The 23,426-nt window shown below is 43.4% G+C and overlaps 1 protein-coding gene across 6 annotated transcripts in view; it reads left to right on the top strand.

Annotated features, from left to right (window-relative positions):
* The window catches only part of LOC137371345 (LIM and senescent cell antigen-like-containing domain protein 1), a 195,035-nt gene that overhangs the window by 64,169 nt on the left and 107,440 nt on the right, over nucleotides 1-23,426 (top strand). The window contains exon 1 of one of the 6 annotated variants that reach the window (XM_068033800.1): nucleotides 11,534-11,673. The exons of 4 other annotated variants lie outside the window; for them this stretch is intronic. In XM_068033800.1, coding sequence (XP_067889901.1) covers nucleotides 11,567-11,673 — 107 coding nt within the window. In that variant the 5' untranslated portion in view covers nucleotides 11,534-11,566. Of the gene's footprint in view, nucleotides 1-11,533; nucleotides 11,674-23,426 lie in introns of those variants that run through there. One more of the 6 variants, XM_068033795.1, reaches the window with a different exon arrangement.

The following is a 23,426-nucleotide window of genomic DNA, read 5'->3' as shown; positions in this document are numbered from 1 at the left end:
TACCGTCCTTCTTAATATTACAGTCTGCAAAAGGTTAGTATGTTTAATGATGGGCAAGTTTTAATAGACTGAAATGCATCTTGGTATGTGGGTGAATTGTATTTTCACATCTTTACGTAATTTCTCTTGTTAAAAAAAAATCAATTTTTTTTGCCTTTAGTTTAGTTTTAGTTTAGAGATACAGCACTGAAACAGGCCCTTCGGCCCACCGAGTCTGTGCCGACCATCAACACCCATTTATACTAATCCTACACTAATCCCATATTCCTACCACATCCCCACCTGTCCCTATATTTCCCTACCACCTACCTATACTAGGGGCAATTTATAATGGCCAATTAACCTTCAACCTGCAACTCTTTGGCATGTGGGAGGAAACCGGAGCACCCGGAGGAAACCCACGCAGACACAGGGAGAACTTGCAAACTCCACACAGGCAGTACCCAGAATTGAACCCGGGTCGCTGGAGCTGTGAGGCTGCGGTGCTAACCACTGCGCCACTGTGCCGCCCCTTTGTCCTGGTATGTTCAAAATTTAATTTATACTAACCTTTTCTGTAAGTGTGGTGAACATGTTGGGTTTATGAACTGATTGTATAGCAGACAAGACATATACTGTCATTTGCTTTGGGATGAAGTGACAAGTTTGGGCACAGACAGTATGTTTATTGAATTTAAGTTGTTTTCTGTTTCTTTACTACTTATGAGAGTGCTTCTATTTTTTGTAAAATATGTTTTTAACGACTTATCGTTGAATTATGGACATTGATTCATCTGGAAGCTTGAAGAGATGCTGAACTTTGTTTTTTTTAAGGGAAGTCACCAGAAGATTTTTGAGCAGAGCTTGAAAGCAAGCAATTACTGGAAAGCACCTGTCTGCAGATGATTACCCAGAAGGGGTTGTTTTGATTTGGAGAAAAATGTTTGCAGAGAAGTGACAGGTCAAGATTTATCGCGGTCAGGAGGCTTGTCTCTTGTGACATTGTTTATGGTTTCGCTTTGGACAGTGAGTTGGTATATGGAAAATTGGTTTGAAAAGACAGTTGGAGTGTAAACTGCTTGGAGGGTAGCTGTTTTTTGCCTGCCAAGGAAACCTAGCTCATCTCTTTCTCTCCCTTTGAAAGGAAAACCTGTGCATTGAATGTGTGGGAACTGAAACCCCTGTTACTGCATTTTTGCTGTAAGGCCTGTCTGAAACCTCTGTAGTTGCATTTCTTGGAAAGCCTACCCAAACTGATCTTCAACATCACGTGGAAATAACTGTTCTAGGAAGATTCCAGTGACAGCCATCTATACGCAATTGGGACACCAAACTAAAACAAAGGACATCTTTCTATATTTTTTTTCTTCAAGAATGAGCCTAGGTTATTTTTTGTCTTTTTTTTTGTAACAGAGCTCTAAAACCAAAAAATCAATTTTATTTTTCCGGGTAACCAATATGTGTGTGTGGGTGTGAGGGGCTAAGGTAAAAAGGGAACTTTAATATTTCAATCTGTGTGTTTATGCTTTACTTCATTACTGGTTAAGACTTGTTTGATAGTAAACTGATAATTTTGTTGTTTATTTTTCCCAGAATAAAATACACTAACCAGGTTTCTTTAATATAGTATATGATTGACTGCATTGGTAAGTGGGAAAGTTTAAATATATGTTGTGACCTGTGGAGAAGTGGAACTAGAATAAACAGTGCACTCCTCCCACCTCGGTCCTACCAAGTATCTCAAATGAAGTTGTTGAGTTTTAGAAAAGTATTTTAAGATTTTAATCTTTTAATTAGTAGTTACAGTGCTGGTAACCATACCTTCAATTGTCCAATCCCCATGGTCTGTAATTCCCTCCCTAAATCTCTTCACTCCTTAAAACCCCACTAACCAAATTATTCACCGCCCCTCCTAATGTTGCCTTCCACTGTTTGACGTCCACTTTTGGCTGATTATGCTTCTCTGAAACGCCATTGGACATTTTCTATATGAAAAGCGCTATATAAGTGCTAGTTGTTGTAAAGGACATTGTTTTCCTGCTACATTTCTTTTGTTTGCATTTCTAAAGGGCTGGCAATGATGCCAGTATACAAGTGCCGTGGCTATGCAAATGAATGCAAACTGCAGTTGAAGAGAAGAAACCACTTTTGAATTCAGTGAAATCCCCTTTCTACCGATTTTTCCCCTTGACTGACATTGAGATGGTACCAACAGTCTCCTATTAATTATTTGAAATTTTTAAATTAGAGTTGTTGCTAGACAATAGGTGCAATTTTCTGCTACCCTTCTCAGCATGCAGCATGTCAGTAGGGAATCAAGGCTACGATCTTATCTTCAAATGTAGGTTGTTAGGTATTATTGAAATATCATTTCAGGATGGTTACATTTAATTTGAGGCATCTGATCTATTGAATTTAACCATAAGCAGTGTGGGGGGGTGGGAGAGGTTATATAAATATTGCAGTGTTTTTTAAAATGTTAAATGTAAAGCTGAAACAGGAACATAAATCCCCAGTGATAGTTTAATTGAATAGCAGTAGTCATGGAATCATGCGGTACAGACAGCTTAACTGAGTGATTTGGAGTATGATTTGTTGTCTATATGAAGAGGTTAACCTGAAATATAACCCACTTGACTCCTGCTTAAGTACTTTGCATGAGCAGGAACTATGTAATATAGCAGGGCAAGTGACAAGTAATCTCTGTGTAATGGTGTATCTTAAACTGTATAGAAAATTCATTTAATTGTTGCAAATGTATTCTATGCAGTACAATTGTAAAGTGGTAGGACACAAGAGGTCATGATTCACCACTTTAATTTTTGGTCTTAACTATATTGTTTTGGAAGAGGTGTTGAGCAGAATTGTAAGAAGAGTTGCCATATGTTTTGGCCACTTCCAAACAACGTGCGGAAGAATGACAGATGGTTGCCATGCAACCAGGCAATTTTCTCACACGTACAAGAGAACAAAAAAAAAAGAGATGGAAAACAATTAGATAATTGTTTTCTCTTTATCGGCCATCCCAGAAGTTAATCTAGATGACTGGGTGTCGCAGTCAGTTGCCTACCTTGATGAAATCAGCATTGACTGGTATTTAATTCCATCTGTTCTCTGAAATAGTGCTGCGTGAAATGTGTTCAGGCAATTTCAATCCCAGTTCTGTTACGTGCAAGTTTGTAGGAAGCAACTCCACCACCACCAGCACCTTTATTAAAGGAAACACAAAGCTGCACACTTGCCGTGTTGAAAGAGCCAAATAAAAGAGGGAAACTATTCTATTGTATCAGGATTAGGTGACCAGAATGAAGCATAGGGAATTTCACATCGAAAACAAATATGGGGCTCACTGAGACAATTTTTTTTCCTTGCACTTTTTTTATTAAAGTAGAGCAAGAAGTTTTTTAAAAATATATCTTCCTTCTTTGTTCCAAACAGCTACCCTTGAATTCCTCAGGAACAAATGCACATATATATTATGTGATAGAAAAATGGATGGTACTGCTTGGGTTAAAGCATAAATTAGCCCTTGTTCTGCTGTTAATCTACCAGACTTGATGTTTGAATAAAAGCAAAATACTGCGGATGCTGGAAATCTGAAACAAAAACAAGAAATGCTGGATTCACTCAGCAGGTCTGGCAGCATCTGTGGAAAGAGAAGCAGAGTTAACGTTTCAGGTCAGTGACCCTTCTTCGGAACTGACAAATATTAGAAAAGTCACAGATTATAAACAAGTGAGGTGGGGGTTGGGCAAGAGATAACAAAGGAGAAGGTGCAGATTGGACCAGGCCACATAGCTGACCAAAAGGTCACGGAGCAAAGGCAAACAATATGTTAATGGTGTGTTGAAAGACAAAGCATTAGTACAGATTAGGTGTGAATATACTGAATATTGAACATCAGCAAGTGCAAACCTGAAGAAAAACAACCTGAAAAAAACAGTGGGTAAGCAAACTGAACAAACTAAGATGAAATGAAATAAATGCAAAAAAAGATTGTAAAAAATGTAAAAAGGAATGCAAAAAAAAAGGAAGAAAAAATAACTAAAAATGACTAAAAATGAAAGTAAAGTGGGGGGCTGTCATGCTCTGAAATTATTGAACTCAATGTTCAGTCCGGCAGGCTGTAGTGTGCCTAATCGGTAGATGAGATGCTGTTCCTCGAGCTTGCGTTGATGTTCACTGGAACACTGCAGCAATCCCAGCACAGAGATGTGAGCATGAGAGCAGGGGGGAGTGTTGAAATGGCAAGCAACCAGAAGCTCAGGGTCCTGCTTTCGGACTGAGCGGAGATGTTCCGCAAAGCACTGGTTAACAGATAAACATAGGGTAGAATCTTCTGCCCTTAGTCTATGAGCGTGAGTAGGGACCATTTTTGGGACTCTACCCCCGGTCTGACTGTCAGGGCGCTTGCCTAGGAGATCTTCCCGGAGGTTGCCTCTGGGTTCACTGTCTGATTAAGGACAGTGGATGGGTTCCTAAGGCACATAGGGCCTGCAGCCTTGGAAGGACGGCAACTCCATCTTGAGGTTTCCTCTGAAGACGTTTGCTATTAATTGGAAAAAAAACTCTGGCCACAGCTGTGTGGCCACTCTTGTGGAGGGGAAATCCCTCCACTTCTACACGATGGCCAGTGGCAGCAGTTGTGGCCCATTGATGGCTGCAGCTCTGGTGGGGTAGTTAAAACAGGCAGCCTTATGGACCCCCCCCCCCCCCCCACCCAGGCTAGCCACTGACCAGCTGTCTCCAGGCACCTGCCAGACTTGGCCCTCAGTGGGGGGCCCATCCACCGCCAGGAAGATTCCAGTGCTGGCATAGGCACTTAATTATGTAGATTGGTTACCTGCTGACCTGATGCATCTTTCTCTCAAATTTCTCCTGGTCTCACCTCGAAGCCTGCCTTCATGGAACTGGAAAGATTCCACCCAAAATCTTTGTAAAAAAAAAAAATTACCTAACTGTTACTATTTTTTTGTTCTTGGGGTGCTATGATCAGTTTCCAAGACTGAAAAGGTCAACATAATGAATGGTGATCAGCGATATGTTCCCATTATATATGTCATCCAAGCAGGGTTTTGTTTTCTGTTTGATTTTTATTTATGTTGTGTACTTCAGCTCCATGATTTCCAAGAGGATCAATGGAAGCATTGAGCTTATTTATTTCAAGTGAAGTAAACCAGGTTTGTCCTCTGTTGCCCATCCTTTATAAGTGATGATCTCTGCGAACGGCAGGGCAGTAGCAATGCACTTGCATGTTACTGCTCTGGAAGAGGTCCTAGTATTTCTTTTTGAGGAGGCAAGAGGAAGAATCTAGAGATGTCTAGGGTTTGTTCAGAGGAAGTTTTTTGGAATGAGAGATTAGAGAGCAGTTTATTCAGGGCCATTTGGAGTCAATTGAACAACCAGCCTGGCCTATTCACGAGACGTGGAGGGGTAGGCCTGTGAGTGGAGGCTGTGATTCTTCACACTCGGCTCCAGGTAACTGTGCAAGGAAATAACTTCATAGAATTGCATTGCTAGAAAAGCAACAGAAAGCTTAGCAGCATCCGGTGCTGGTAAGCAGTGAAATGGTTAAACTCTAGCTGTGTCCTTGATCATACTTTGCAGGGAGGGCATATCCTTGTCTCTTGACAGCCTGTATCTAGGTTGTCTTTGCATTGAATTTGACCTGGAAATAATTGATGTTTAGTTTTAGCCTTGCCTCTGTACCTTGAGTTATAATCTTATTTATAAATTTGAGACATTTAGTACTAACCTTTTTTTAGTCTAGTCTTTTGATCTGAAAGTTTAAGCACATTTTCATTTACTCTAAGAAAAATATATTTGAATATTGCTAAAAATAGAGACATGTTATCAAAGTTTTTCGTCAGGACAACTCGCAAGAATACCAATGCCAGTGTGATGCTAGGTATATAGGCTGTAAGTCCCAAAGACTGGCTGATCATATCAAACAAATGTCCCTTCTGCTGTTCGCAACGGGCAATGTACAGGCCATACCGAACCAGCCCATGCTTGCAAAACTGAAAACCCAGTGTTACAACAGGTGATATGGGGTCTAGGGGTTCCCTCTCAGCCTTTGCCTGGTCTAACCGTAACAGGGTTTAATTTTAAAAACACCGTGTTTTTAGCTCTTTTTCCCCCCCCCCCCCCCCAAAATGAATCCTTGTTCACTGCTTTCCAATTGTAAGGCAAAGAAATTAGACAGGTTTTCTTAGATTTAAACAAGAAAGATGGAAGTTTATTAATCTTAAACTTTAATTCAGTTAACGACTATGAGTATGCGACGCGACCACGCTAGCATGCATACACAATAAACACACGCGCAGATAGAGACAGAAAATGTAGAAGGAATGAAGGGGAAAAGTTTGAGCCAGTATCTGCAAGTTATTTACGGTCCTTTGTGGAGTCTTTGGTTGCCGGTAAATCTTGCTGTTCGTTGGGACCCAGAGCACGCTTCAACTTGTTTCGATTGTAGGAGTCTTTTCTCTCTTGTGGTTTACTTGTCTTCTGTGGGTCGGGAGGCCTGTGAGAGAGGGAGCCAGCCATGAGAGAGGCTGTCTTGTTCCAGGTTCAGTTATAATCTGCAGACTGTGTCTTTAAACTGTCCTGTGAGCACAATTCAAAACTCCAAGTTGGCCAGCAGGTTAGTCATGTGACTAAGTTTTTTTTTTCCCCAACACTCTCGCATTTGTGGATTCCAAAGCTCTCGGTGGGGGTGGGGGGTGTAGTGCTATCTCTTACACCGACAAGAAAGGGTATTGCGATGGATAGAAAATTGGTTGGCAGACAGGAAACAGAGTAGGAATTAACTGGTCTTTTTCCGAATGGCAGGCAGTGACTAGTGGGGTACCGCAGGGATCGGTGCTAGGACCCCAGCTATTCACTATATACATTAATGATTTAGATGAGGGAACTAAATGTAACATCTCCAAATTTGCAAATGACACAAAACTGGGTGGGAGGGTGAGTTGTGAGGAGGATGCAGAGAGGCTTCACGGTGATTTGGACAGGTTAAGTGAGTGGGCAAATGCATGGCAGATGCAGTATAATGTAGATAAATGTGAGGTTATCCACTTTGGTAGCAAAAACAGGAAGGCAGATTATTATCTGAAAGCCTATAAACTTAGAGGGGGGAATATACAATGACACCTGGGTGTTCTCGTACACCAGTCGCTGAAAGTAAGCATGCAGGTGCAACAGGCAGTAAAAAAGGCAAATGGTATGTTGGCTTTCATAGCGAGAGGATTCGAGTACAGGAGCAGGGATGTGTTTATACAGGGCCTTGATGAGGCCACACCTGGAATATTGTGTGCAGTTTTGGTCTCTTTATCTGAGGAAGGATGTTCTTGCTATAGAGGGAGTGCAGCGAAGGTTTACCAGAATGATTCCTGAGATGGCAGGACTGACGTATGAGGAGAGATTGAGTCGGTTAGGATTATATTCGCTGGAGTTCAGAAGAGTGAGGGGGCTTCTCATAGAAACCTATGAAATTCTAACAGGACTTGACAGGGTAGATGCAGAAAGGATGTTCCCGATGGTAGGGGGAGTCCAGAATCAGGGGTCATAGTCTAAGGATACAGGGTAAACCTTTCAGGACTGAGATGAGGAGAAATTTCTTCACCCAGAGAGTGGTGAGCCTGTGGAATTGGCTACCACAGAAAGAAGTTGAGGCCAAAACATTGTATGTTTTCAAGAAGGAGTTAGATATAGCTCTTGGGGCGAAAGGGATCAAAGGATATGGGGAGAAAGCGGGAACAGGTTACTGAGTTGGATGATCAGCCGTGATCATAATGAATGGCGGAGCAGGCTCGAAGGGCCAAATAGCCTACTCCTCCTATTTTCTATGTTTCTATCACCATTACCCAGACCAATTTCTGTTAATTGAATCAGTGAGAAATTCTATTGTCTCACCAAGCACTGACTCTTAGTATGCAAATGTTCTTCCAGCCACTGCTGATCTCTTTAATCAAGTCATCTCTTCACTCCAGCGACAATTTAAAAATTGATGTTTATGTGATGAAATTAATATGCGTCATTCTTGGCAGGTAGGGGTCTTCATGACAACAGTGTCAAACATTAGATGTGATTCTGCGATTGGACAACATTTGCTAAATCATCCTCAGTGTGCTAAGAATTACGCTGGCAACCAATTTAAGATTGTCCGTAGGGCGCTCAGTGTGGCACATTTGTGTGTACTGGAAGCTATCTACAAAGGGCCCTGTTCTTTGCAGACAGAATATCTACAAACATTGCGCCTGTTTCAGCTAAACAAAATAAGCGACAGCCATTTGCTGGTTCATTGCTCAGGATAATGCCTTGACCAATCAGAGTCAAGCTGCCTTGTTTAAATTTCGAACCAAGCTTGGCAGTTATCTGTCGGTCACCATAAACTGGTGCATTCTCCATGTTAACGCCTCTACCAATCAGAGTTCACTTGCCAACCAATCAGCACTCTCCTCATCCAGTATAAAGTTGATGTTTTCCCTTACATTAGTATTCTTGCAAGTTGTCTTTGAGTGCAAGATGAAAAGCTTGGACAACATGTCTCTATTTTCAGCAACGCTCAAGTTCTGTACTAGCAAATGAAAAATGTATTTTTTGTCTTGCATGTTTCTGTTTTAGTCTTAGAAAAAGTTTTATAAAATACCTAAAATTATGATTTCATTTCTTGTACAAATAGCAAAACCACCAACAATGTTGAACTGTAATAAACATCTCCTTCAAAAACATGATATGTCTATTTTATTTTCCAACAGCAGTTCTGCAAGTTGGGGACGGAAGTGTATTGTCTGAGAAATTAATTCAATTTGAATTTGTCTCCAATTTGAATTTTAACCTCAAGTCTTTATAAAAATTCTAATTTTAGTCAATGACTAATTTACTTTTGATTAAATCAAATTCATCAAAACAATATTGCAATTAGGCAAAAGGAATCACTATTTCTGTGGATTTCTTGGTGCTTTGATTTGGCGACTCCCGTGTCATGATGGGATTCTGCATTTTTCAGTTGTCCAAAACATGTAGAATTGCTTTTTGAAGTTCTGTGATAAAGGGGGCGCGAAGCTAAGAATGAGACCAAAATTCTAATGCAGCCCAAGGTGGCAACCTGATGGATTCACAGATTGGACAATGTAAGCCACGGCTCAGTTTGTAGCACTCTTACCTCTGAGTTGCAAAGTTGTGGGTTCAAGCCCCACTCCAGGATTTGAGCACAAAAATCAAGGCTAACACTCCAGTGCAGCACTTGAGTTCTGTACCTTTTGAAGGTGCTGTCATTTGGATGAGACGTTAAACCGAGGCCCCGTCTGCTGTCTCAGGTGGATGTAAAAAAATTCCATGGCACTATTTCAAAGAACAGCAGAGTGGCTATCCCCGGTGTCCTGGTCAATGTCTATCCCTCAGTCAGCATCACAAGAACAGATTATCTGGTCATTAGCACATTGCTGTTTGTGGGAGCTTACCAATTGCAAAATTGGCTGCTGTGTTTCCTATATTGCAACAATGACTGCTTCAAAAGTACTATGGCATCAGTGAAAATGGGGATGGTCATCGAGCCTACTTCTCCCATTAGTTGCATAACTGTCCAACACTGTTCACAACTGGATCTGGCAGGACTGCAGAGCTTTGACCTGTAGGTTTTAGCTGTGTCTATAGCATGCTGCTTCCACTGTTTCGGACAAGACTACATCAAGTTGGCACCTCATTTTCAGGTAGCCTGGTGTTGCTGCTTTCATGTTCTTCTGCACTCTTCATCAAACCAAGGTGGTCATCTGGTTTGACAGTGTTGGAGCAGTGAGGGATATGCTGAGCCATACAAGTACAGATTGTGAAGGAATACAAAACTGCAGCTAATTGCCCACATCACCTCATGAATGCCAGGTTTTGAGCTGCTAGATCTGTTCTGAATGATCTCATTTAGCATGGTGGTTGTGCCAGACAACACAATGGAGTGTCCTCAATGTCAAGATGACATTTTGTCTCAACAATGACAGAGGTGGTCACTCCTACCAATACCATTATAGACAGGTGCATCTGTTACAGGTAGCCTGGTGAGGATAAGGGCAACCATGTTATTGCCTCATGTTGTTTCTCTCATCACCTGCCGCAACCCTAATCTGGCATCCTCTTGGCCAGCATGGTCAGTGGTGGTACTACCAAGTCACTCTTGATGAAGGGTGTTGAAGTCCCTCACACAGAAACAATTCTGTCTCCTTGCTGCCTGCTGTGCTTTTGACAAGTGGTGTTCAACATGGAGTACTGACTCATCAGCTGAGGGAGAGCATTATTGGTACATGTCCATGTTTGACAGGAAGCCATGAGACTTGATGGGATGCAGAGTAATGTTGAGGACACCCAGGGTCACTCCCACCCTACTGTATCTATCATACTACTCCACCTCTGATCAGTCTCTCCTGCTGGTGGGACAGGACAAACCCAGTGATGATGATGGAGGAGTCTGACGCAGTGGCTGTTGGGTATGATTCTGGGTGAATGACTATGTCAGGCTGTTGCTGAACTGTGGAACTGCTCTTCCAACATTAGCACCAGTCTACTTGTATAAAAGAGTTGTATTCGGATGATTGGAAACATTATCTCCAAAGCTGCCTAAAAAAAATTTCCTCTCACCATCCCCTTTTCCAAAAATTGTATATGCTTAATTGCAATGTATACTGCTTGAATTTACTTGACTGCCAGTTCAGGTTTTTCTTTAACTTCTTTTCAGTACTGTATGAAATTTATATAAATTCTCTAACTTTGGGTTTAGCATTGAACATTTATAGAAAATGTTAGTATGTCAGAACCGAAGTGAATTTTGCTAAATGCTGAAAATTCCTCTTGGTGAGCAAGAGTTAAACAGAGTGTACAACATGCCTTGGAGTATTATAGGTATGCAAAATTGAGGATTAACCTGTTCAGTCTTGTGTGTTCCTTTAATTCAATTGGTTTGGCCTTGCTAGGACACACATAGAAAAACTATAAACGGGACCCATAAAAACTGAAGAGTTGCACAACAGTCTTGCTCAAAGGTGTTCTTCTAAGGCTGATACAGATCAAATGCCTGCCAATTGTGACGCATTCAATCTTGTACTTCCATTCAGGAGGGGAGGGGGAAGAGAACCATGTACTGATAGGTATGTTGTAGTGAGGGTGGAGACTTGTGCTCTTTGTAACTGTATTGGGATTGGAGGGGGTAGGAAAGAGAAAGCGAGAGAAAATCACTTATTAGGACTACATATAATTTGTAATTCAGTTAAGTTATCTGTTCTGTGCACAGATGACCGATTGTCCACACGTGCACTCATTGGTTCGTTTGATGCTACTATGTCGATGCAATTTTTAAGAAAAAAAAATCTCCCTGTTCCTTTTAGAAGGGTGTGTTCATGTGAAAAGCAGGAAGTAACGCAGTAACAGATTGCATTGTGAAGTGTGCCAACAGTATTGCAGGTGTAGACGTCGATTGGGAGTTGCTTTTGCGATCATTAATAGCTCATTAACTGCTGGGCTGGGCTGCCAAATCAGGTGGTTTTTTTAAAAAACCCACGGAAATCTGCCATAACTGCCCTATACCCACACCGCAGATCTGAACATGAATTTGCTGCAGTTGAAAGAACTTTCTCAGTCCGATCTGTATCGAAGGCGCCAAGAGCGTCATGACAGCTTTGGAACTGAAGGTTTAGAGAAGAAGAGATTAAGGTACGTAAATTATGAGTTCACTATTAACTGCACCTGGTCTGCATAAACTCTACAGAGGAATTCTTCAAACCATATTCCTATTTACATTGGTGCAGCTAATCTGGAATTGATGGAATTCTTGCCTTTGGGGGGCGGAGTTCTAAAATGTACAAAAGGCACTTAATTGATGCAGGTGTAATATATGTTTTGAAAAACTTAGAATTTTGAAATTCATTGTTGATTCTTATAATCAGTATGCTATTAGTCACCAAGGACTAATGTGATATCTGATTCGGCTTGACATTAGACGGGCAGTAAACTTGCCCAGAAATTATTTTCAGCTGTGTTGTATTTCAAGCAGTGGTGTCTCTTGTAGATGTTAATAAAGTACTTAATTTGCACATTAATTTCAATTCTTAAACTCTTACATAAAATGAAATGTAAAATGATTGGTACAAATTTAGATTTTCCATTTATAGTTTTCATTTGTAGTACTTCTGCCATAGATTAATGGGGCTTATTGAGCTGAAAATTATTGTGGACATTGGCAGAATAGAGATCTATCTCATGACTTTTAAAGGAGCACTGCATTGTGAGAGAGATAGAGATCTGTGTGATGGTAGGAGTGCTTTCAGTGTGATGAGAGAACTTATTTTGAGTCCCTCAGCCTTTGTCTTTTGTTTAGTTTCTATTTATAAATGGCTACCTGTGGCCATTTGTTGAATGTGATGCATTCTGCAGATGTCACCATTTGAGTCTTACTGTGGAATGTGCCTGCAGGAATGCTGGAGTTGAGTGTAGTTTTAATTTCTATACATAGGTTGCGGGGTGGGGGTGGGGGGTGGGGGCGGATGCGGTTTGTGGTGCTGGTGGTTACTGTTGGTTTGTTTTATAAGCCAATAGCTAATAGCACAGAATGGACTTGCTCCCTGGTGAGACTCAGTGGCCATTAGAGAAGTGCGGAGTTTTTCATTGTTTGAGTTTAGAAGTGACCATTAGTGGAAGATTCTTTTTTACAACCAGATGGAGGTTCATAAAAATGTTCTAGAGAATCTAACAGAAAGTACTTCCATTTATTTCCCCTCCCCCCTCAATGTGGCAATACTTGACTTGAAGGTATCTCCCTTGAAATAATTTACCTTTTTAAAAAAAAAATAAAGATTTTTGGGATCATTTGTAACTAGTTGATCATTGTCTTATATTAATGAATTAGAAGATTTCTTCTGACCAAGGAGCAGAGGTTACATGAAGGCGTTTATAATGTAAAGAATTTGCTAATACTTGTGACAATGAATAAACAAAACTGAAAAATTGCAGAGAATGCAAAACACATTCCAAATTTTGAAGTTTAATTTTTTAAAATCTGTGTGAATATCATTAATTTGAGTGTCCTAGAAAGCAGCTGTGTTCACACTGCTCAGGATTCATGTATCCATTGTTTTATTCTTTTGTGCCCTCCCCATACAAGTAGAAATGATATAATTAGGGTTGTCCTTTTTTTGTGTGCCACTGTAATGGAAGCAAAGTTATTCGCTTTAACAATTTTTTGAAGATTTTTACAAGTGAGCAGTTTGGAAGGCTTATTCCTATACTTTTAGCTTCACAAGGAAAACGGCAAATTCATCTTGAATTTCATCCAAAACATTATTGAAGTAAAATGAGTTGAGAGTGCATTTACATATGCTCACCCCAATTTTATAAATAGATTCCTCTCTAATTTTAAAGTTGGATTTGATCTAATGAAAAGGTACAAATTTATAAAGAGGGGTAATGGTGTGGTTGTTTTGATCATTCAACTTACTCTTAACTTTAACTTATCTGTATAATAAAAACAACATTATAGCTGCCAGACACTGTACCATAAGAAATAAAAACAGAAAATGCTGGAAATACTCAACAGGCCAGGCAGCATCTGGAGGGAGAAGCAGAGTTAACATTCCAAGTTGATCTCCTTTCATCAGAACTGGAAACAAAATCGAGGTGTAACTGTTTGTAAACAAATAGAGGTGGTGGGGCGGGGAGAACAAAATGAAAGGGAGGCAAGAGATTAAGGCCAGAATTTCAGATGGAGGCGGTTGTCCCATCAACCGGCTGGAAAGCCAGTGCGAGCCCACCTCCACCGGGCCTACAAGCCATGCTGCTACTTTGGGTGACTCAGGCCCGTAATTGACTGCAATTGGGGCTTCCACTCCTCTGAGGTAGGATGTCCCACCGCCTCCAAGAGCTGCCGGCCAGTCAAAGAGGGGGCAGCTCTTCAGTCCCAACAGTGCCACCGTGAGCAGTGACCACTGTGGGGACTGCAGCCAGCAAGAAGTGGACCATGGATGTTAGCCTCCAAAAAGCTAAGTTGGGGTCGGACCTTGCCGGGGACAATTGGCTCAGCCCCCATGAGGTGAGGAGGTGTCAGAGTGTAGGGTGGGATGGGGGTTGTTTTAGTGGAGGCTGTCCATGCTGCTGAGGGGGGCGGCGGGGGGGTGGGTGGCAGCTCCACAATCGGGAGGGCCTCCCCCAACCCTCCAGCCCGCAAGGAGGTCACCAGGTAATACTAGGCAGCCTCCTCCGATGCCGAAGTGCCTGTCCATTAAAGTACCAGCAGCGGCGGGAAGAAGCCCATAAGTGGCCATTAATTGTACCGGTGACCGTAGGGATGGTCTCTAGTTCGCCTTTGGATGGGGTTGACCTGCTCCTAGATAATGATCTTGCGGGGGATGAAAGTGGTAGCTTCCCCAGCAGTGGAAGAGGTCAGAGAGACAGGGCAGTGGCAGGAGACGGTCCCCTTCAGTTTCCCTGAATGTGCAGTGAATCAGGTCATGATCAAACCAGCTCCCCAGTGGAGACTGCATTGGTACTGCAGGCAGATGACCATGAGGTCTGTCTGTCTGAGACTTTCTTTGGAAAGTTAGAAGACCCAGGGAATAAGTTAAATGGATCTGCCCTAGCTGAGGCTTAGCGAGCTGACCCAGTATTGAGATAGCTGGCACAGGCTGCCCAGACTGAAATTGAAGCAGGAGTCCCTGATTGCTACTATTTAAAGAATGAGGTACTGAGGAAGTGGAATTCTCCTTGCAGAGCTGAGAGCAAGGAGTGGACAGTGGTTCACTAGTTAGTGGTGCTGCAGAGGTACCAGAGGGAAATATTCAGAATGGCCACGAGACTGCGGTGGCTGTACATGCCGGTATACGAAAAACCAAAGCCCACATAAGACAGCAGTTTGACTGGTCAAATCTCCACAAAGATGTGATGGAGTGCTGTAGGAGTTGCCACATGTGCCAGGGTAAGGGGAAACCCCAACCTACAGTGAAATCTGCACCCCTAAGTCTTGTATCGGTGTTTGGAGGACCCTCCAGCAGAGAGCTGGTGAACTGTAAGGGACCCCTGCTGAGAACAAAAGGGGCCAGACAGGCACAAGACTGGCAAAAAGTTAGAAAGGGGAAAAAGGGACAAAGAAGACAGGTTAATGAAGGTCCGGGAGGGATCCTGGATAAAACCCCTACTGTCTGGTCAGCCAACCCTGAAATAATTGAAAAGTTAGACCCCACATCCTCTTATGTCAATGCAGATACCAGAAGCACCCCACCAGAGTTCACAGAATCACAGAATAATACAGTGCAGAAGAGGCCCTTCGGCCCATCGAGTCTGCACCAATGCATTAAAGACACCTGACCTGTCTACCTAATCCCATTTGCCAGCACTTGGCACATAGCCTTGAATGTTATGACGTGTCAAGTGCTCATCCAGGTACTTTTAAAGGATGTGAGGCAACCTGCCTCTACCACCCTCCCAGGCAATGCATTCCAGACTGTCACCACCCTCTGGGTAAAAAGGTTCTTCCTCAAATCCCCCTTAAATCTCCTGCCCCTCACCTTAAATTTGTGTCCTCCAGTAACTGACCCTTCAACTAAAGGGAACAGCTGCTCCCTATCCACCCTGTCCATGCCCCTCATAATCTTGTACACCTTGATCAGGTCACCCCTCAGTCTTCTCTGCTCCAGTGAAAACAACCCAAGCCTATCCAACCTCTCTTCATAGCTTAAATGTTCCATCCCAGGCATCATCCTGGTGAATCGCCTCTGCACCCCCTCCAGTGCAATCACATCCTTCCTATAATGTGGCGACCAGAATTGCACACAGTACTCCAGCTGTGGCCTTACCAAAGTTCTATACAACTCCAACATGGCCTCCCTGCTTTTGTAATCTATGCCTCGATTGATGAAGGCAAGTGTCCCATATGCCTTTTTCACCACCCTATTAACCTGCCCTTCTGCCTTCAGAGATCTATGGACAAACACGCCAAGGTCCCTTTGTTCCTCGGAACTTCCCAATGTCAGGCCATTCATTGAATACTTCCATGTGACATTACTCCTTCCAAAGTGTATCACCTCACACTTTTCAGGGTTAAATTCCATCTGCAACTTTTCTGCCCATTTGACCATCCTGTCTATATCTTCCTGTAACCCAAGACACTCCACCTCACTGTTAACCACTCGGCCGATCTTTGTGTCATCCGCGAACTTACTGATCCTACCCTCCACATAGTCATCTATGTCGTTTATATAAATAGCAAACAATAGGGGACCCAGCACAGATCCCTGTGGTACGCCACTGGGCACTGGCTTCCAGTCATTAAAACAGCCGTCTGTCATCACTCTCTGTCTCCTACAGCTAAGCCAATTTTGAATCCACCTTATCAAGTTACCCTGTATCCCATGTGCATTTGCTTTCTTGATAAGTCTCCCATGTGGGACCTTGTCAAAGGCTTTGCTGAAATCCATGTAAGCTACATCAACTGCACTACCCTCATCGACACACCTGGTCACATGCTCAAAAAATTCAGTCAAATTTGTTAGGCATGACCTCCCTCTGACAAAGCCATGCTGACTATTCCTAATCAAATTTTGTCTCTCCAAGTGGAGATAGATTCTCTCCTTCAGAATTTTCTCCAATAGTTTCCCTACCACTGACGTGAGACTCACTGGTCTATAGTTCCCCGGCTTATCTCTACAACCTTTCTTAAATAGTGGGACCACATTAGCTGTTCTCCAGTCCTCTGGCACCTCCCCCGTGGCCAGAGAGGAATTAAAAATTAGGGTCAGAGCCCCTGCAATCTCCACCCTCGCTTCCCACAGCATCCTGGGACACAAATCATCCGGACCTGGAGATTTGTCCACTTTTAAGCCTGCCAAAACCTCCAATACATTGTCACTCCCTATGACAATTAGCTCAAGAACCTCACAGTCTCTCTCTCTGAGTTCCTTATCTACTTCCTCATTCTCTTGGGTGAAGACAGATGTGAAGTATTCATTCAACACCCTACCAATGTCCTCTGGCTCCATCCACAGATTTCCCCCTTGGTCCCTAATGGGTTCTACTCTTTTCCTGGTTATCCTCTTCCCATTGATATACTTATAGAATATCTTGGGATTTTCCCTACTTTTACTAGCCAGAGCTTTCTCATGTCCTCTCTTTGCTCTCCTAATTGCTTTCCTAAGCTCCATCCCACACTTTCTGTACTCCACTAATGCTTCCGTTGATTTGCTCTCCTTGTATTTGCTAAAAGCCTCTCTTTTCCTTCTCATCGTACCCTGAATGTTTCTGGTCATCCATGATTCTCTGGGCTTGTTGCTCCTACCTGTTACCCTAGAGGGAGCATGTTGGGCCTGTCCATTTCCTTTTTGAATGCCCCCCACTGCTCTTCTGTAGATTTCCCGACAAGTAACTTTCCAGTCTACCTTGGCCAGATCCTGCCTTATTTTACTAAAATTCGCTCTTCCCCCAATCCAAAACCTTTTTTTTTTTTTTTTTGCAACTTGTCTATTTCTTTCTCCATAACAAGCTTAAATTGTACCATGTTGTGGTCGCTATCACCAAAATGCTGCCCCCCACTGACACATCAACCACCTGTCTGGCTTCATTCCCCAGAATTAGGGCCAGCACTGCACCCTCCCTTGTTGGATCCTCTACATATTGAGCTAAAAAGTTCTCCTGTATACATTTTAAGAACTCCACTCCATCTAAGCCCTTAACACGATGACTATCCCAATTAATGTTGGGAAATTTGAAATCACCTAATATAATTACCCTATTATTATTTTTACACACCTCTGCGAATTGCGCACATATTTGCGCCTCAATTTCCCGCTGACTATCTGGGGGTCTATAATAAACACCTAGCAATGTGGCTGTCCCATTTTTATTCCTAAACTCTACCGATAAAGCTTCATTTGATGCCCCCTCCAAGATATCAAGTTGCAAGAGTTGCTGACAGCATTTACAGGAGGCTGCAGAGACAAAAAGAGGAGTGCAGTAGAATCTGGGCAAATACCTGCAGGCAGGAGTGTCCCACAGGACAAAGGGAAGATTAGCAAGGAATTCACACCCATAGTTAGGAGAAAAGGGAACCAACCATCTCCTTAGATAAAAAGCCCTTGCATGACTCCTCAAAGCACTGAGAGTTCAGAGTGGAAATGCCCACTGCTGCCACCCAGGAGCAGAGCTCCAACCTCGGGCTAATTTAAATCTAACCTGACCCCTGCAGACCTCAACAGGAACAAAGACACCCTGGGCAGTCAAGAAAATGTGAAAACTGAAAAAAAAAGCCCCAAAAACCACATGCTAATTGGGATGCCAAAAAGGGCTGTTTAAAGCAGCACTGCTGCCAAGAAAAGATAGGCTGTAACAGTTTTTAGGTTTTCTGAATGAATGAGAGAGATGCATGTGTGTTTTCTTGTATCTACTCTCTAGTCACTTTTAATGCTCTTTTTAAAAATCGCATTTCTTTTCACTGGGTGTGGAGATGTCCTGAAGACCCCCACCTGCCAAGAATGAGGCATATTAATTTTGTCACTTGAACATTAATTTTAAACTGTTGCTAGAATGGAGAGATGACTTGTTGAAAGAGATCAGCAGTGGCTGGCAAAAAATTTGCATTCTAAGAGACAGTCGCCTAGAAAAAGACAAGGGAACTGCTCACTGATTCAATTAACAGAGATTTGCAACTGAACTTGGAAGACGAGAGTCTCTCCCTCTCCCACTCTCCCTCTCTCTCTCCGGACCCACTGAGGTCACCTAAACCTCAAGAGGGAAAAGACTGACATTGAAACAAGTTTTAAAGCGTGCACTGGGCCCCAACGAAACAGTGAGACCTACCGGCAATCAAAGACTCTACATCAAACTCAAAGGACCATAAATAGAAACCCAGCTATTGCCTCAAACCTTTTCCCTTTTATTCTTTCTACTTTTTCTCTCTCTATCTGCGTGTGTTTAACGAGTGTGCATGCTAGTGTGGTCATGTCGCATATTTGTAGTCATTAACCAAATTAGAGTTTAAGATTAACAAACTTCCACCTTTCTTGTTTAAATCTAAGAAAACCTGTCTGATTTCTTTGCCTTACAATTGGAAAGCAGTGAACAAGGATTCACTGAAGAGGAGCTAAAAACACGGTGAATTTGGAAATTAAACCCTGTTACGGTAAAACCAGGCAAAGGTTGAGAGGGAATCCCTAGACCCCTTTCTCACCTGGTCGTAACAGCACCATCATCAATTGTTGTAAAAACCCATCTGGTTCACTAATTTCCTTTTTTTTTAGAGATACAGCACTGAAACAGGCCCTTCGGCCCACCGAGTCTGTGCCGACCATCAACCACCCATTTATACTAATCCTACACTAATCCCATATTCGTACCACATCCCCACCTGTCCCTATATTTCCCTACCACCTACCTATACTAGGGGCAATTTTTATAATGGCCAATTTACCTACCAACAAGTCTTTTGGCTTGTGGGAGGAAACCGGAGCACCCGGAGAAAACCCATGCAGACACAGGGAGAACTTGCAAACTCCACACAGGCAGTACCCAGAATTGAACCCGGGTTGCTGGAGCTGTGAGGCTGCGGTGCTAACCACTGCGCCACTGTGCCGCCCCTTTTTAGGGAAGGGAATCTGTCGACCTTACCTGGTCTGACCTACATGTGACTCCAGACCCACAGTAATGTGGTTGACTCTTAATGGCCATCTGAAATGGCCTAGCAAGCACTCAGTTGTACAAAACATCCGCACAAAAATTGAAAAGGAATAAAAGTGGACGGATACCCGGCATCGACCTAGGCACCGGAAATGACTATGGCAAAACTGTCAACCCTCCAAAGTCCTCCTTACTAACATCTGGGGGCTTGTGGCAAAATTGAGAGAGCTCTCATACAGACTCGGCAAGCAACAGCCTGACATATTCATACTCACAGAAACATACCTTATACCCAATGTCCCAAACACCACAATCACTGTTCGTGGGTATGTCCTGTCCCACTAGCAGGGCAGACTCACCAGAGGTGGTGACACAGTGGTATACAGTCAGGAGGGAGTTGCCCTGGGGGAGTCCTCAACATTGGCTCCGGACCCCATGTAGTCTCATGGCATCAGATCAAACACCTCTCTCAGCTGATGAATCAGTAGCCTCCATGTTGAACACTACTTGGAAGAAGCACTGAGGGTGACAAGGGCACCGAATGTACTCTGGGTGGGGGACTTCAATGTTCGTCACCAGGAGTGGCTCGGTAGCACCACTATTCCCCAAGCAGGCTGAGTCCTGAAGGACATATCTGCCAGACTAGGCCTGTGGCAGGTGGTGAGGCAATCAACAAGAGGGAATAACCTACTCGACCTTGGCCTGACTAATCTGCCTGTTGCAGATGCATCTGTCTGTGACAGTATTGGTAGGAGTGACCACCACACAATCCTTGTTGAAATGAAGTCCTGTCTTCACCCTGAGGATAGGGCGGCGCAGTGGTTAGCACCGCAGCCTCACCGCTCCAGGGACCCGGGTTCAATTCCGGGTACTGCCTGTGTGGAGTTTGCAAGTTCTCCCTGTGTCTGCGTGGGTTTTCTCCGGGTGCTCCGGTTTCCTCCCACAAGCCAAAAGACTTGCAGGTTGATAGGTAAATTGGCCATTATAAATTGTCACTAGTATAGGTAGGTGGTAGGGAAATATAGGGACAGGTGGGGATGTTTGGTAGGAATATGGGATTAGTGTAGGATTAGTATAAATGGGTGGTTGATGTTCGGCACAGACTCGGTGGGCCGAAGGGCCTGTTTCAGTGTTGTATCTCTAATAGCCTGCATCGTGTTGTGTGGCACGATCACCGTACTAAATGGGATAGATTTAGAATAGATTTGGCAGCTCCAAACCTTCTGGCACCTTCCAAACCTGTGATCTCTACCACCTATAACGACAAGGGCAGCAGATGCATGGGAACAACACCACCTAAAAGCCACATACCATTCTGACTTGGAACTATATCGCCATTCCTTCAATGTCGCTGGGTCAAAATCCTGGAACTCCCTTCTTCCTGTTGGTGCACCTACGCCACAAGGACTGCAGTGGTTCAAGAAGGCAGCTCATCACCACCTTCTCGAGGGCAATTAGGGATGGGCAATAAATGCTGGCCTAGCCAGCGACACCCACATCCCCTGAACGAATAAAAAGAAAGAGGCATTTATGAGGCCCGGTGAACCATCAGCAACAGCAGAATTGTATTCAAACACAATCTGTAACGGCATGACCCAGCATATCCCTCACTCTACCATTACCATCAAGCCAAGGGATCAACCCTGGTTCAATGAGGAGTGCAGGACCGGGCATACCTAAAAATGAGTCACCACAGGACTACCTGCATGCCAAACAGCGGAAGCAGCAAGCAATAGATGAAGCTAAGCAATCCCACAACCAACAGATCAGATCAATGCTCTGCACTCCTGACACATCTAGTCATGAATGGTGGTGGACAATTAAACAACTAAATGGAGGAGGAGGTTCAAGCAAACATCCCCATCTTCAATGATGGAGTAGCCCAGCACATCAGTGCAAAAAAAAGACTGAAGCATTTGTGACCAACTTCTGCCAGAAGTGTCGAGTGCATGATCCATCTTGGCAGCCTCCAGAGGTCCCCGGCGTCACATGACAGTCTTCAGCCAATTCGATTCACTCCACGTGGTATCAAGAAATGGCTGAAGGCACTGGATACTGCAAAGGCTATGGGTCCTGACAACATCCAGGCTGTAGTACTGAGGAGTTGTGCTCCAGAACTAGCCATGCCCCTAGCCAAGTTGGTCCAGTACAGCTACAAAACTGGCATCTACCCGACAATGTGGAAAACTGCCCAGGTATGTCCTGTCCACAAAAAGCAGGGCAAATTCAATTAGTCCAGTTATTGCCCCATCAGTCTATTCTCGATCATTAGTGAAGTGCTGGAAGGTGTTGACGACAGTGCTATCAAGTGCCACTTAAACTGCAACAACCTGCTCACTGATACTCAGTTTGGGTTCCACCAGGGCCACTTGGCTCGAGACCTCATTACAGCCTTGGTCCAAACGTGGACAAAAGAGCAGATCTTCAGCAGTGAGGTGAGAGTGATTGTCCTTGATGTCTAAGCAGTATTTGACCGAGTGTGGTATCGAGGAGCTGTAGCCAAACTGAAGTCGGTGGGAATCGGGGTAAAACTCTCCACTGGTTAGAGTCATACCTCGCACGAAGGAAGATGGTTGTGGTTGTTGGAGGTCATCTCAGCCCTAGGATATTGCTGCAGAAGTTTCTCCGGGTAGTGCCCTCGGCCCAACCATCTTCAGCTGCTTCATCGATGACCTTCCCTCCATCATAAGGTCAGAAGTGGAGATGTGTGCAAGTGTGACTACAAGAGCAGGTCAGAGGTGGGAATTCTGCAGCGAGTAACCAACCTCTTGACTCCCCAAAGCCTGTCCACCATCTACAAGGCACAAGTCAGGAGTGTGATGGAATACTCTCCACTTGTCTTGATGAGTGCAGTTCCAACAATACTCAGGAAGCTCAACACCATCCAGGACAAAGCCACCTACTTGATCGGCACCCTATCCACCACGTTAAACATTCAATCTCTCCATCACCGACTCACCATGGCAGCAGTGTGTATCATCTACAAGATGCACTGCAGCAACTCACCACACCTCCGTCGGCAGCTCCTTGCAAAGCCGTGACCTCTTCTACTGGAAGGACAAGGGCAGCAGATGCATGGAAACACCACCATCTGCAAGTTCTCCTCCAAACCACACATCATCTTGACTTGGAAATATATTGCAATTTTTTCATTGTCGCTGGATCAAAATAATGGAACTCCCTCCCTGACAGCACTGTGGGAGTACCCGCACCAGATGAACTGCAGCGTTTCAAGAAGGCAGCTCAACACCTTCTCGAGGGCATTTAGGGATGTGCAACAAATGCTGGCTTTGCCAGCAACGCCCACATCCCATGAAACAAAAAATTAAATCGCTGTTTCGCCTAGGAGGTGCTTGGGGTTTTGAACAGGGAGGAGGTTGCAACACTTGCATTTCTACTTTAAATTTCTAAACAACTTTTAACAAGATTTTTAATACATTTTGCTGTGGGTTTGTAAGGATTACTTGCAAGGGAGATGATTGAATATATTTATATATTGGTCTCTAATTTTAGTTTTACCTAGCAAATTTTAAGTATTGTAATTTGTCTCATCTTCTAGTAAAATGTTTAATCCACTATCCTCCCACTCTTGAAACCTTTGATTATCTGGGGTGATGTGGCTGCCATTCACTTGATTGTTACGTAACTCTTAGACTATTTGGAAATGGTTAATTGTATTGGAATGTTTGTGGTGAGTTTGGAGCCACTGCAAGAGTACACAAAGTACTCCTGAGTTGAGGGTTGGTTTGCATACCAGCAAGGGATGCAAATATTTGCAACACTTTGGAAAATATTACATAAAAATAATCAGA

Source organism: Heterodontus francisci, chromosome 6 (assembly GCF_036365525.1).
Source record: "Heterodontus francisci isolate sHetFra1 chromosome 6, sHetFra1.hap1, whole genome shotgun sequence".
Classification (NCBI taxonomy): Eukaryota; Metazoa; Chordata; class Chondrichthyes; order Heterodontiformes; family Heterodontidae; genus Heterodontus; species Heterodontus francisci.
This window is presented reverse-complemented; position numbering and strand designations above follow the sequence as displayed.